Genomic DNA, 13,285 nt, shown 5'->3' with positions numbered 1-13,285 from the left:
CTTCTTACATGCTGCCATTACAGGAAACAATAAAAGGCTCCAGAATCTTTAGAATAAATGATCTTTTAATAATTCTCTGAAATGTTCTTGACTTGGTAAAATAAATCAAAACAATTCTGGTGACAACAATCAGAGTAGAGGTACGTTATACTTTTCACATTTCCGCTTTTATTTTGAAGGATTTACAAACCTTCCTTACCTCGCTGACTGACTGGATGCTCCTCTCCTCTGCAGAGCTGCTGTACCGACAGCCATGCACCAGTTTATTCAGGGATTAAACGCAGAGGCACAGAACTACCAAAGCATCTTCCAGCACTCGAGGAGGCAGGAAATGAAATGTAGACTGAACTGCCTTTAAAAACTTCAGATGTTTTGTGAGGCTTCTTTTCTTTTTCTCACCTTTAAAATGTGGAAGATTTCTTGAATTAGTATGTCGCAATGATTCAAAAGCACTGGAAGGGATTATTTCTTTTGCACAGACGTCACATTTCACTGCTCTGGTTAAACAGCTTTAATGGCACAGACAGACGGCGTTACACAGGACGTGTGCATCCAGACAGCAAATTCATATAAATGGGTATAAAAAAACAAAAAAAACAAACCCAAAAACAAACCAGAAGGAAAAAACAAAAAACACTTGACATATTACACCCCATTTCCAAATGATAACCAAATAGGTGGTATTTTATGGATTACTGAACAAAACTGTTTTCTGTCCAAGATCAGCAATGTTTGAGGAATTCAAAAATACTGGGTAACATTTTCTACATCTTATACTTTTTCTATGCTAAATGAGAGGAACCAACATGCAACCATGAACTATTTAACCAGATCTTACTGAAAAACGCAAACAAAAATATATTTACAAAAACAAACTTTTAAAATGAGTCGGCTCAAGTATCTGCACTCTCACTGTGGACCTCTCTCCTCCTGCTGAAGCGCGCTTACATAAAAGTTGGAAATGCTTGCATGTTGAACAACAGAATCTTATTTATTGAACAGCCAGTGGAAAATGTGCAGAATTCTTTTCTTTAGGATTTCATTGAGTACAGTTCGAGAATTTGTGACAATCACGTTTTCTTCACATTTGTAATAATTTCTGTGGAAAACTGTTAATGAAAACAACAACAACAGCGTGTGGCCTACAAATTATTAAATACCATCGCTGTTCATCAAATTGCTTTCTAAGACACATGAAATGAAAACTTTATTTGTAAAAAATATGCAACAAACCTAAGAAGCTGAGTTAAATAAGACTCTGCTGTGCAAACACCCCAAACTGCCGTAAGCTGCCAACATTCACATGTATATTTTTTTAATGATACAAAAACTTCTTAAAATCCTGCTCAGTCTTTGCATTTTAGTCACTACTGTGTTCCCATTAATTTAAACCTCCGAACCACCTGAATCTGAGAAGGATTCATAAGGGCTGCAGAAGGGTAAATAAATCAAAGTGGGCGGAGCCGTGTCCAGACTGAGGAGAGCATCAGGCTCTTCTTCTGAGGGTGTTTTTTTTTTTAAGGTTTCCAGAGCTTCAGCAGGCCATCCTCACTGTAGGTGGAGATGAGGTTCTGGTGGGGGTGGTGAGCGATGCCGATAACATCCTTCTCGTGGACCTGGAGATGGGAGATGTAAGATGTGATCAAGATACACCAAAAACATCAAGAGTGAAACAGAGTAGAGCTTCTTCCAGTCTGAAGTGATGGATTCACACAAAAATTATCCATTATTTTGCAAAATAATTTCAGCTACTGTGTGTAAAATGGAAACACATCAGCAGTGACCAGTACAACACCTACATGTATATAGTCTTATATGGAAGACAAGGCAGCTACACATCCCCCCCTTCAACACTGACTTCAAAACTTCAGCGATAAGAACTTGGGGGAGGAACAGAGGACAGAATATGGTGTGGTATTTTTGGAAACTCTGATCCTGAGTGCCGTAACGTACCGTCAGTGTTCTCTCCAGCTTGCCGGTGACTGTGCTGAAGCAGTAGAGCACAAAGTCTTCACCCACGCAGTAGATCCACTCGCCGCGGGGCGACAGAGTGCAGCACACAAAGTCACCACCTTCCCTCTTACCGGAGCTGAAACTCCTCACGATCTGCACAACAAGAAAACAGCTTATTACCTAAAACTCCGGGTTTAGAAGAAAATCCCAAACAACTGTTAGTGATGTAGCGACATTAACTGACCTGTCCCTGCATGTTCATGATGACCACTGTGTTGGAGCGGTTGCACACGACAAAGTGCTCCGGGTTCTTGGGCAGCAGGATGACGTTATTGACTGTGATGTCAGTGCCGGCTGACGTTCCCAGAGGCTTGAAGGTGCTGGTGCACTCAGTGGTCTTCACGTTCCAGACCTGAAGCACGTTGAAGATGAGTGAGAAAGCAAGAAGCATTATGAGAAAGAAGTGGATGAATGGGGTTATTTTTAAATCAGCTGCTTCTCTTACCTTTACTGTACCATCAGAGGAAGCACTGATGATGTGATGGCCGTCCGGAGTGAATGTGACCTCGTTGACAAACGAGGAGTGACCGCGGAACTCCTTTAGAGTTTTACCCGACTTAAGTCCATGGATTCTTATGAAAAACAACATCAAACAAACAGGGATGACGTCGACATAATAATTTAAGAAGGTTTACTGAAGAGCACAGTAGTTTTAATGAAGATTGGAAGAACAGTAGTCTATTCAGCCTTGTTAAATTCCTGTGATTCTGCTGACTTCGCACTATATTTACTGATGCTGATAAAATACAGACGCTAAGATTGGATGCCACTGTTTCTGTGTTGCTGGTAAACATCTGGGACATTAATAGAAACAAAAGTAACTATGCTATTCTTTTAAATCAACACTACATTAATGTTACCGAGGACCAGAACTATTTCTTGCCCAGATCCAACATTAATGTTATCATTTATTAGTCATAGCCGGCAGTGCTACCATAATCATAATGTACGTAATTACATGGCTAATGTTAACGTGTGTGCCAGTCAGGTAAACATTCTAACTGTCTTGGAGCTAGAGCAGGGCGATATGACCAAAAATATTTATCACGATATACATTTGAAAATTTGCGATAACGATATAACTGACGATATAATTGACACTGGGAGAAAATACTTTACAACTCCACAACTTTATTAGTGCAAAAACCCCATCAATGTATTTTCACTAAAACAAGCAGCTGTTTTTTATGTGCATTAAAGTTATATAAAAATGCAACAGTGCAAATTCCTTACTGACAGTTTAACCAAAAGGCATTTCCAGTGGCATTTTTACAAACCAATTCTGGTTCATCTGTTTCATTTAACGATCCACTTTCGCTCTTCTCATTCTGCGTCGCCACCATGTGCGTATGTAAACATTAGGGGTGCAACGATATTCGTATCGATATTGAACCGTTCGATACAGTGCTTTCGGTTCGGTACGCATATGTATCGAACAATACAACATTTGTAATTTATTTTATCAACTTTCCTTCTGACGATGCTGTCTATGTTGAGCGCTCAGTGAATCTGCGTTCGACTACTCCGCCTAGGCTGCACTGTCGAGCGCAGATCGACTGAGCGCTCCACACAGACAGCATAGTCAGAAGGAAGAGCGCAGGGCAAGCTAGCGAGACAGAAGTTAAGCTCTCCTTGCAACATGGCAAATTGAACCTCCCCCACCCTCATTCAGATCTGGCGTTTGGAATTATTTTGGTTTTCATGTGACGTATGACCCTGAAGGTAAGCGCGTCATGGACTAAAGTAAAACAGTATGTTGGATGTGCCATGCAATGCTCAATTACATGGGTGGGAACTAGTGTGTTAGCGCAGTTAGCGCGTTAACGTGTTGGCCGTCTAGCCCCATGCACGGGGCGATCGGCGGTAGCTCGTTAACGGAGATTTGCCGTGTTGTGGCGTTAAGGTCATTTTAACGAGGTTAACCTGAAAGCACTAGTGGGAACACAACGAATATGACTGCACATTTACGCCGACATCATCCTAGTGCAAAGACAAAAACAACAAGCATGCTACAAACTTTACCCGAGTCATTTACATAGCCGTTAGCACATGATTCTCCTTATGGGGACCTGATATGTTTAATATGCTGCTGAGAATATAGCCCAGAAGAAGCGGATAGTATAGCTTTTATTTTGGAAAGAGCCATTTCTCTGTAATAAACTCACTTTTCCAAAGATGAGTGATTCCTCAATCAGATACAGGGCTCGCAAAATCGCTAGCCCGACGTCCTGGAGCTAGCGATTTTTCCAGTCGGGCTACCAAAATCTATCTCTGCCCTGCCCGTCGGGCTATTGTAGGAAGGAAAAATATATGTCAATGCTTTTGCATTCTTTCAGAAATGTAGCTGGGTAATTATGTCATTGGCATCGGTGAGCCACTGTCAATATGTGACATATTGAAATCGCGTTTGAATTTGCGCTTGTTTTTTTGCTTTCACTTTGCAATCGTGCGAACTGTGTATAGAGAGCGACAGTACTGATTGGTGAGTGATGATAATTTGCGCACCAATTCCTCTGACATCGTCTTATTAATCGTTAGCTTACTATGCAAACATGACAAGTGAAATCTCCCGCAGCAAGCTTAAACATGTGAGAGGTTGATCGCGCAGAGAATCGCTGAGCTTATGTGAGTGCGCGTGTAAAAGCAGCAGGATATATATTTTAGTTCTGCTGAGCCAAATAAGACAGGTCAGGGTGAAGAAGTGACAGCCAAAGAAAAGCTTACCACAAAACGGAGAAGTTATGACAAATCAGACTATAAGGCAAAAAGAAAGTGCAGCTTTATGGTTTCATGGACAAAATAATTTCTGTGGCTGTGATATGACGAGCTAAATAACCAGGGCTGCACATAAGTGGTCCACAGGTGCGCATTCGCTGTCAAAATAAAAAAAAACACGCACAAGGGTTAGGGTTAAATTTAAAAACTGTACTTTTGAGTTAAAATATATATTTATAATTTTAATAAATGACAAATTAAAAAGGCATGAACATTTTATTTTGTATCGAAAAAATATCGAACCGTGACACCAAAGTATCGAACTGAACCGTGAATTTTGTGTATTGTTGCACCCCTAGTAAACATAGGCACTGCGCATGTGCGTTTTACCCATATTCTATCGCGATATGTCATTTTCCTATCGTTGCCCAAAATGACACCGGTATTACCGTGAACTGTATGATATAGCCCAGCCCTACTTGGAGCTTTATTGAGCTCTTGAAATTCCTTGTTATTACTGGTTGGTTGTTTGTTGCTACTGTTCATGTGTTCAGCTGCTAGTGGGGGGAGGGGCTTTAGTAAATCATGTTCAGAGGAGCCACCACTGCTGATTTACTGACACAAAAATGCAGCTGTTTTTGTTTTTTTAATGTAAGTGTATTTAATACTTCAAGACACAATTAGTATGGTCTTTTGTTGCCAATGGTAACAGTATTGTTAGCATCTAGGCACCAGCTGTTGTTAGATAAGAGAACTTCAAACAGTAGCAGCCACTCGTACACTCACACAGAGTGTACAGCAAAGAGAGAGCCTGAGTGGAGCTAAAAACTACGGTTCTTCTTAAACAACCAAAATCATCACGATAAAAAGCCAACTGAACTTTGGGAAAAAGTGATCTTTTCACCTGCTCCCATCCACCTCCTACATGCTTGAACACAACCAGACCACACTCATGATCCCATAGCCTGCTTTGAAGTTTGGTCATCATGGACATCAGCACTAAGATCATTCACTTTGTGACAATTAAACAACCTTGCACGTCCTTAGTATGAGCTTTAGATTTTGAGAAATAATAGTGGCAGCCATAACCACTGAATTATCTTTATTTCACACCACAGTCGCAGTGAGAAACTAGAAGTGAGTGCATGATTGAGTTTGGTACACACATTGTGCATATGGGGGAAAACACCACTAGAAAAACACCACCCTAATGGCTGCACAGCCTCCTCTGCTGCTGGTAAGGATAAACAGTCAGACAGTAGTTTACCTGATGGTCTGATCAAAGGAAGCACTGAGGAGCTGGCTGCTGTCCTTGCAGAAGCTGACACATGTTACTCCTTTGCTGTGGGCACGCTCGAACCTCCTCAAACACTGACCGCTCTGGATCTTCCAAACCTACACAGACACATACAGTTTGTTCTAAACTCGTGTTTTAGTAAAACAGAAAACACACGAGTGAAAGAAACTGAGGTTTTCAGTTTTCTGAGAGCTTTCATGTGTAATAATTAAAATGTCTTCTTGATAGGTTTTTATAATTTTATACCAATAGATGTGGTTATATAGCCTAGAAATGGGCTGCAAGTACAGAACTGGTGAATGAAACACAGAAGGACAATGACAGAAACTGAAGTACAGCTGGTCCTCTATACCTTAACCTTTCCATCCTGGGCTCCAGTGGCCAACATCTCTGTGTCCCGACTGAAGCCCATACACAACACAGCGTCATCCATCATCATGAAGTTATCCTGAGCCTGGTATTTCAGATCCTGCAAACACAAAAGATATATAATAATTAAAAATAACTGGCATAAACAGAGTGACATTTAAGCAGAACCTAAATCTGCCTTTCTTTTCCTTTCAACCCACCTTCCTGATTTTGCCAGTTGTGAAGTTCCAGACTTCGATGAAACCGTCCACAGAGCCAGTGACCAGATACTGACCATCAGGGGAGAATCGGGAACACTCCACGTGAGATTTCTGTCCAAACTGCACAGGGAGGAAAAACAAATCACGTCAGAACAAGTTTAAGTCATGAACTTGAAGAAATGGCAGTAAGGCCTGGTCACAGTGAAGAAGCTGACTAATACAAATTGCCATTTTGGGATAGTGTGGGTACCTTGATGTGTCTGCTGAGCTGCGTGGGAAAGCGTTCCTCTTCTACATCTTTAACGGCAGCTTTACCTCTGAACAAGTCAATGGTCATACCAGGAGGCAGGAGACCCTGATGCTGCTGCCACTTCAGAGCCTACAGAAGGAAAAAGATGACGGGGGACGACATAAGCATTTGCATTTTATCTGAACTGAGGAACAAATTTTATTTATATAGCACCGAATCACAACAAGGTGCTTTATAGTGTGTAGTTAAGACAATACAATAACAAGGAGTCGATATTATGCATGCAGAATTATAATCAAGGACGACTCTGCTTGTACATTCCTATTTTTTTTTTGTAAAATTAAGAGGCAAATGAGTTTCACAAACTAGTACAACACATACAAATTTCAAGGTCACATACCTGTCCCAGCAGAGCCATGAGACGAGAGGGAGGCACCACGCTGACCTCTCCTGCCAGCGCCTGAGCGATGGCCGCCCGACGCTTCTCCTTACTGCTGCCATCTGGGTACGCCTGGATAGAATTTCAACAATGCGTAAGAAAGAAACATGCACATCTATTAAATATGTAGAGCACATTTTAATCTGATGTTCTTTCTGATTTAAAACCTTATTTTTCCAGATTTAAAAAGCCGAGGGAAAAAAAACGAGGGAAAAAAATAATAAACTCAGGAAAAAATGGAAAAAATAAATAAGAGTCACTTTAAGTAATTTATCTCACCTCTCTGGGATCAAAGTAGGAGCGAGCCAGCAGGTTCTCCAAGTGGATGTATCTCTCTGGCTGGGTCTGTTTCAGCATGATCATGGGGTCGGTCTGTCTGAGCAGTGAACGAGCTGCACCAAGCTCTCTCAGTTCAATCAGCTCTAACACGACCTGGTGAGGGAATCAACACAAAGGCCCAACTTAAACAAACAAACAAACAAAAAGATCTACTATGCTTACATTGGGAGATTTGCTATGATACAAATGCTTAGAAAAGAAAACATCTGGATAAAGATAGTATTACAATAAACACCTGAAAAAAACCCTTTCTGACCAGAAACCATTAGAAATAAAGCTGGAGGACTTAGCCAAGCTTTGGACACCATCCAAAATGGTGTGAAAGCCCAGTTCAATGTACTATCATCATCATCATCATCATCAACATCTATCTATAACTCTCTAAATCTAATATTCACACTTTACTGTCAACACTTCTCATTGTATACAAACAAGCCCTCACCCCCCGTATAATCCCAGATGATGATAAGATGCCAGCGTCTTCTGGACCTGTCAATCAAAACTTTATCCAGACCATACCTGTTCGTAAAGGTCTATCAAGGTCTTGTCTGGCAGCTTGAGGGACTGGATGGCTTGTAGAACAGTATCCCAGTGGCCGCTGTTGATGTCTGCCACGAAGCTCTCTATACTGTCCACTGTGTTCAGAGACACTGTCGTCTCCTCCTGCAGAGTGGCTAGTGTCCGGTGCAGATTGTTCTCTTTTAAGTACTGCATAATCAGACGGACCACGCTGTGAAAATAGACAAACAACGTGAGACAGAAGACGGCTCAGCTCAGGTAAAACAAGCTCAGGATTTGGTGATCAGAAACGTTCCTGATGATACCCTACACTTTGAGGTATAGTGAGTTCAAATTCAGAATTTTCATGTCACAAGATGGCACTCTTTTTACCTGGTTAGGTTCTCATAGTAACTTATACCAAACATATACTAGGGGTGGGGGAAAAAAAATCGATACTGTGTAGTATCGTGATATTTTGTTTGCTAATAATGTATCGATACAGGGACAGCAGAAATCGATATTTTGTTACAAAAAAAGTTTTTGTGGACTGGTACATGCTCTGACTTCAGAGCATGTTGATCCTTTTTCTGAGCAAGAATCCTGACACTGTCCAAATGTGTTTAACTTTTTTTTGGCAGCAATAAACATGACAGTTTACTTATTTTAATTTAAGACATGTTTTATTTTAATTAAGTTTAAAACTTTTTTATTTAATGTAAAATTATATTTTGTTTTAATTTACTTTCAAATTCTTCAGTTGCTGAAGGGGCTGCATAGTTTTCATAAATTGCATAGTTCAGAATAGCTATAATTGTACCAGATGGTTGCATTCAGTTAAGTTGGACTAGACTGTAATACAAACCGTTCAGTTTGTCAACAATAACACTGACTGAAATGAGAGAAAGACTGAGTGTGAGACTTTGATATTAGATAAAATGAATATTGATAACGTTTACCTTTATGTACAGAATCTGAATATCGCAAAATATTTTTAAAAATTGCAATAATATCGTATCGTGCGTTAAGTATTGTGATAATATCGTATCGTGGGATGTATGGTGATTCCCACCTCTAACATATACCATTATCTGCATTTTATATTCACTAAGTCTTCAGTACGCTCTAAGAGTGAAATAGATTCTCTGGTGTGGGAATAAGTGTTTGTGCCTTACTAACACCACGGTGCATTAATGTGGCACATAATCACTGGGACTGAAATACATTTAGACTTTGATGCAGAAAATAAATGCTTTTATGCTTGACTCTTATCTGCTGCAATGTCTGATTATACTGACACAAATGCAGCCAATCTAAGAAGATAGATAAGAAAAACATGAGTAGGCTATTTATTGGCTATTCATCATGGAGAAGATTAAATCTGTTGAAATAATTCACTTTAATCTGGGAACAAACTAAAGTGATTTCTCTTTCATTAGTGTAGGAAAATGCCAGTACTGCATGCACTGAAAGTCCAGCACACATTTTAGAATTGAGTGAACCAGGCACGTGCAGAGGGGGGGCTAGAGGGGCTTGAGCACCCGCCCCTTTCCTGATGGGTGCCCAAACTGCCCTTTTGTTGAGGCAACTTTTTAAAAAAAAATTTTTTTTTTAAATGTGTGTGTGGGTGCGGAGTCTTGTCTGTGCCCCTCAACAATAATATTTAACTATTAATCACAGTTTTGCTAAATAAAAGGATCTGGCTTGCATCAGTCACATGATCACCATTAACCAATGATCGCCCTTGACGGCAGAACGCGCTGGTTACAAGCCGGGAACGAGCTCACAAAGAGCACGCGCATTTTTAGCGGTCCGGAGCTGTAGGAGAAACACAAGTTAACTCAGAGACACAGAATGATGCGACAAAACCAGTAAGTAGGTGTACAGCGTGCACTGTAGTCTATAGCACACAGGAGTATTAGCTTATTACGTACACGTTGGTAAGCTGTCTTGTGGCAACTGACGAACTGAAACAAACGAGCGTGCTGTGTGTGCAACAGCGCGACAAACATTACCTGTCCTTTTATTAACTGCACAAGTAGTGCTGGTCATAGCTGCTGGCTACCTGTGTAAGGCTGTCACGGGTCTGTAGCTCTGTCACCGTTTTAGGGAACATATTTAGTTTTAAAGTAAGTTTCCGGGCTTTTCCTGCCTTTCTGGAGGGATTATATTTCACTAAAAACGATCTAATATGCATGTCCACATAATTATGCATTATTGTAATTATAATATATTTAAAAACACACACTGTATTTTAAAGAACATACATTAAGAAGCAGATTATATTAGATTTATATTTTAAATAAGACAAAATTTGGATTTTACAGCAGTAAAATTATTGTATCTCTACAGTTTAAAAATGTAATAAGCTTTGCCCCTGCACAGAGTGGATAGTGAAACAAATGGAATCATCATAAATACATTATTTCATATTTATTACTTCCCCCTCCTCATTGCTTTATTATTGTAGCTCTAGTAATAAATATGTAAGGATTCTGGATCAGCACCATGATGCCCATAGTATATACAGTATTCTGAAGAAGGTCTAAAATGTCACCGTGTGTGTGTGCATGTGTGTGTTTTATGTATATGGATTTTTTAAAATTATTACTCATGATATAACATTGTCCAGACATGCCTGGTAAGGACATGAGGAGGAAACAGTAGAGCTGTGTGAGGCTACTAAAGGCAGTGCTATAACATTTTTCTGTCATTTTATTATAGATTAAGTGCAAGAGTTGTTAGGTGTGGATAATTAGATTATAGTTTATTGCAATAGCAAGTTGTGCCTTGTTCTCAGATAGACAGCAAGTGGAGAGTGATATATGAAATGATGGGATGGAAGGAAGAAGAGAAGCAAAGAGTGATTCACAGGCAGAGCCTAAATTATTTCTCACAGTTTTTTGTTGCCTTATGGTTCCGAGCGCTGTCACCAATCTTAGTATTTTGTTATTATCCCATGACATTTAATCAGCTACCATCTCTCCTATGGACTTTTTAATGTCTACAGTCTCAGATCAACACAGCCCTGCCCTCCAGCACTATCCACAGCAACCCCTCAACAGCAACATTGTACCCATCAGGTGAAACATCGGCTACGTTTGCTTTGCCTTGTTGCCCATATTAGATTCTTGATGAATGTGTGTTGTTGTTATTCAGCCTGGTTCAATATGCCCCTTTTTAACTTTGAGCACCCGCCCCTTTAAAGCTCTCTGCACGGCCCTGGAGTGAACTAATAACTTCTAAACTCAAACTATGTTCTAGATCATCATCACCATCAGCACCACCAACGGCGTGCCAGGGGGGCAAAATCTGCTGTCCTCCCCAGAGGCCCCTTTAGCAAGACTGTCCTATGTTGGTAATACATCTTAATAAACTTTGATGGCTGGATAAAACTGTTTTGAATAAATGTGTTGCCAAGAGATTATTTTGTTTTGCACCAGTAAATAGTTGATTGTGAAACACATGGAAATATCTGTGTGGTGTTTAAAATGTCAAAAGTCTTATTTATTAATAGGTATTTGATCCATATCAGGTTGCAGAAAAGCTAGTTCATCTCAGGGCCAACATAGAGACAGGCAAACAGTTCACACTCATACATGATCTAATACTCATTTGTCTTTCCTCAACAAGTTTTCTCTTAAAGTGAACTCCATTCTGGGAGAGGAATCTTAAGCTGCTCCTGCTCAGCTCTGCTGAGAAACATTAAAGAGTTGGGACGTTCCAGTTAGTCAATCAATCAATTAAAACAGATTATTATGGCTTTCAAAGTCATGTAATTCTTTTCTTTCTCACCATATTTTTCAAGTATATATATTTGACAACAACATAATAAAACTGGAAATTCTGTTTTTGGTGTGCCACCCCTATATTATTATTGCCCTCAAATGGCCACCCCTATGAAAAAAAAATCCTGAGGCATCCCTGTATGTTAAACTTGCTTTGGAGCACATCCTTCAGTCGTGATCAATAACTTTCCCTATTTTTTTATTGTTACTGTGTTTGCCATCAATTTTCATTTTAAGGAGTAAGAATCTGCAGACAGATGTGTGGTCATTTCTAAACACTATCCCTACTTACTACTAATGTTTTCACTAGTATTTTTTTCTTGCAAAAAGCCTCAGTTTAGATAATTCAATTATGGATTCCTGCGAGATTTTGAATATTAGCAAATTATGAGCACCGTTTTGAATCTAGTTTTGAATAAACCGCGAGTTTCTGACAGAAAGTGGAGTTACTGACACTAAATGAAGCAGACTTAATATGTCAAGTAATCTGGCTACTTTAGTGAGTTGTCCAGGTTGGGTTTGGTTGAATCAGTAACATTTCCAGCTCATGTCAGAATCTACGGCGACTGGGAAGCGCACATCTTAAGCTAATGCTAATTTACTCACCTCTCTTTCAGTTTTGTGCAGTACACAGAAGCGATTAAAATATAAAATGATCAATAAACAAATATTTCATATCACATAGTGCCAGTTGAAAGAGTACCTAACTCCACTTTCCAGTCATACACTACATACACTACAGCGTATGGCTGGAAGTTAGCTCGTTAGCTTAGCACAAAAACGCTACCTACCGCTACTGCAGTTTACTGCAGGATGAAGGAGGCCTCACTGCCCAAAAATGTGATCAAATATGGAGCTTTTAAAACCCAGTTTACTTTAATAATAACACTCCTTTAACAATAGTTAAGCGGGGTACTTACTCTGCAGATTCCACCTCCAGAGACATGATTATTTATGTGAAAACAGCCTCCAAGATGCACTCCTGAGTCCACAGCAGAAACAAACGCCAGGAACACACGGCTACGGCACCGGAAGAAACAGGATCAGGAGGCGGGTTTTTTTTTTCCAAAATAAAAGATTCATTTGACGCTCAAAAAACATGGAGTTATTTTTTGCTGCCGTTTTTGTTTTTGGATGACAAAAATGTTCACGTTTCGACGTCTTCATAATATTCAAACTCTTAAAACAAAAACAAATAAAGATACCAAATAACTGCACTAGTTCGCATTACTGTATTACAAAAAACCTGTTCTATGTCAACTGACCACCTGTTTCCTGGCAGGCCACCTCATATTATACCATACACAAACAAACAAACAAAAATGCTTAATTTTAGCTCTCCGCTATTATTAGTTTGGTCAGAAAAAGGTAAGAAGT

The 13,285-nt window shown here is 39.8% G+C and overlaps 1 protein-coding gene across 1 annotated transcript; it reads right to left on the bottom strand.

The window, feature by feature from the left end:
* Positions 1 to 496: 496 nt before the first annotated feature.
* smu1a (SMU1 DNA replication regulator and spliceosomal factor a) lies at positions 497 to 12,963 on the bottom strand. The gene is made up of 12 exons (XM_040010336.1): positions 12,829 to 12,963; positions 8,142 to 8,352; positions 7,563 to 7,715; positions 7,245 to 7,355; positions 6,845 to 6,973; positions 6,595 to 6,714; positions 6,378 to 6,494; positions 5,996 to 6,123; positions 2,459 to 2,585; positions 2,198 to 2,365; positions 1,954 to 2,106; positions 497 to 1,616 (listed from the first exon to the last, which is right to left on the bottom strand). Exons 1-12 carry the CDS (start codon positions 12,852 to 12,854, stop codon positions 1,518 to 1,520), a joined length of 1,542 nt encoding a protein of 513 aa, XP_039866270.1. The 5' UTR covers positions 12,855 to 12,963; the 3' UTR covers positions 497 to 1,517.
* Positions 12,964 to 13,285: the final 322 nt, after the last annotated feature.

This window comes from Simochromis diagramma, unplaced genomic scaffold, assembly GCF_900408965.1.
Source record: "Simochromis diagramma unplaced genomic scaffold, fSimDia1.1 OVJJ01000585.1, whole genome shotgun sequence".
In the NCBI taxonomy this organism is placed as follows: domain Eukaryota; kingdom Metazoa; phylum Chordata; class Actinopteri; order Cichliformes; family Cichlidae; genus Simochromis; species Simochromis diagramma.
Note: the sequence above shows the minus strand (reverse complement) of the source record. Positions and strands in the feature narration are given on the sequence as shown.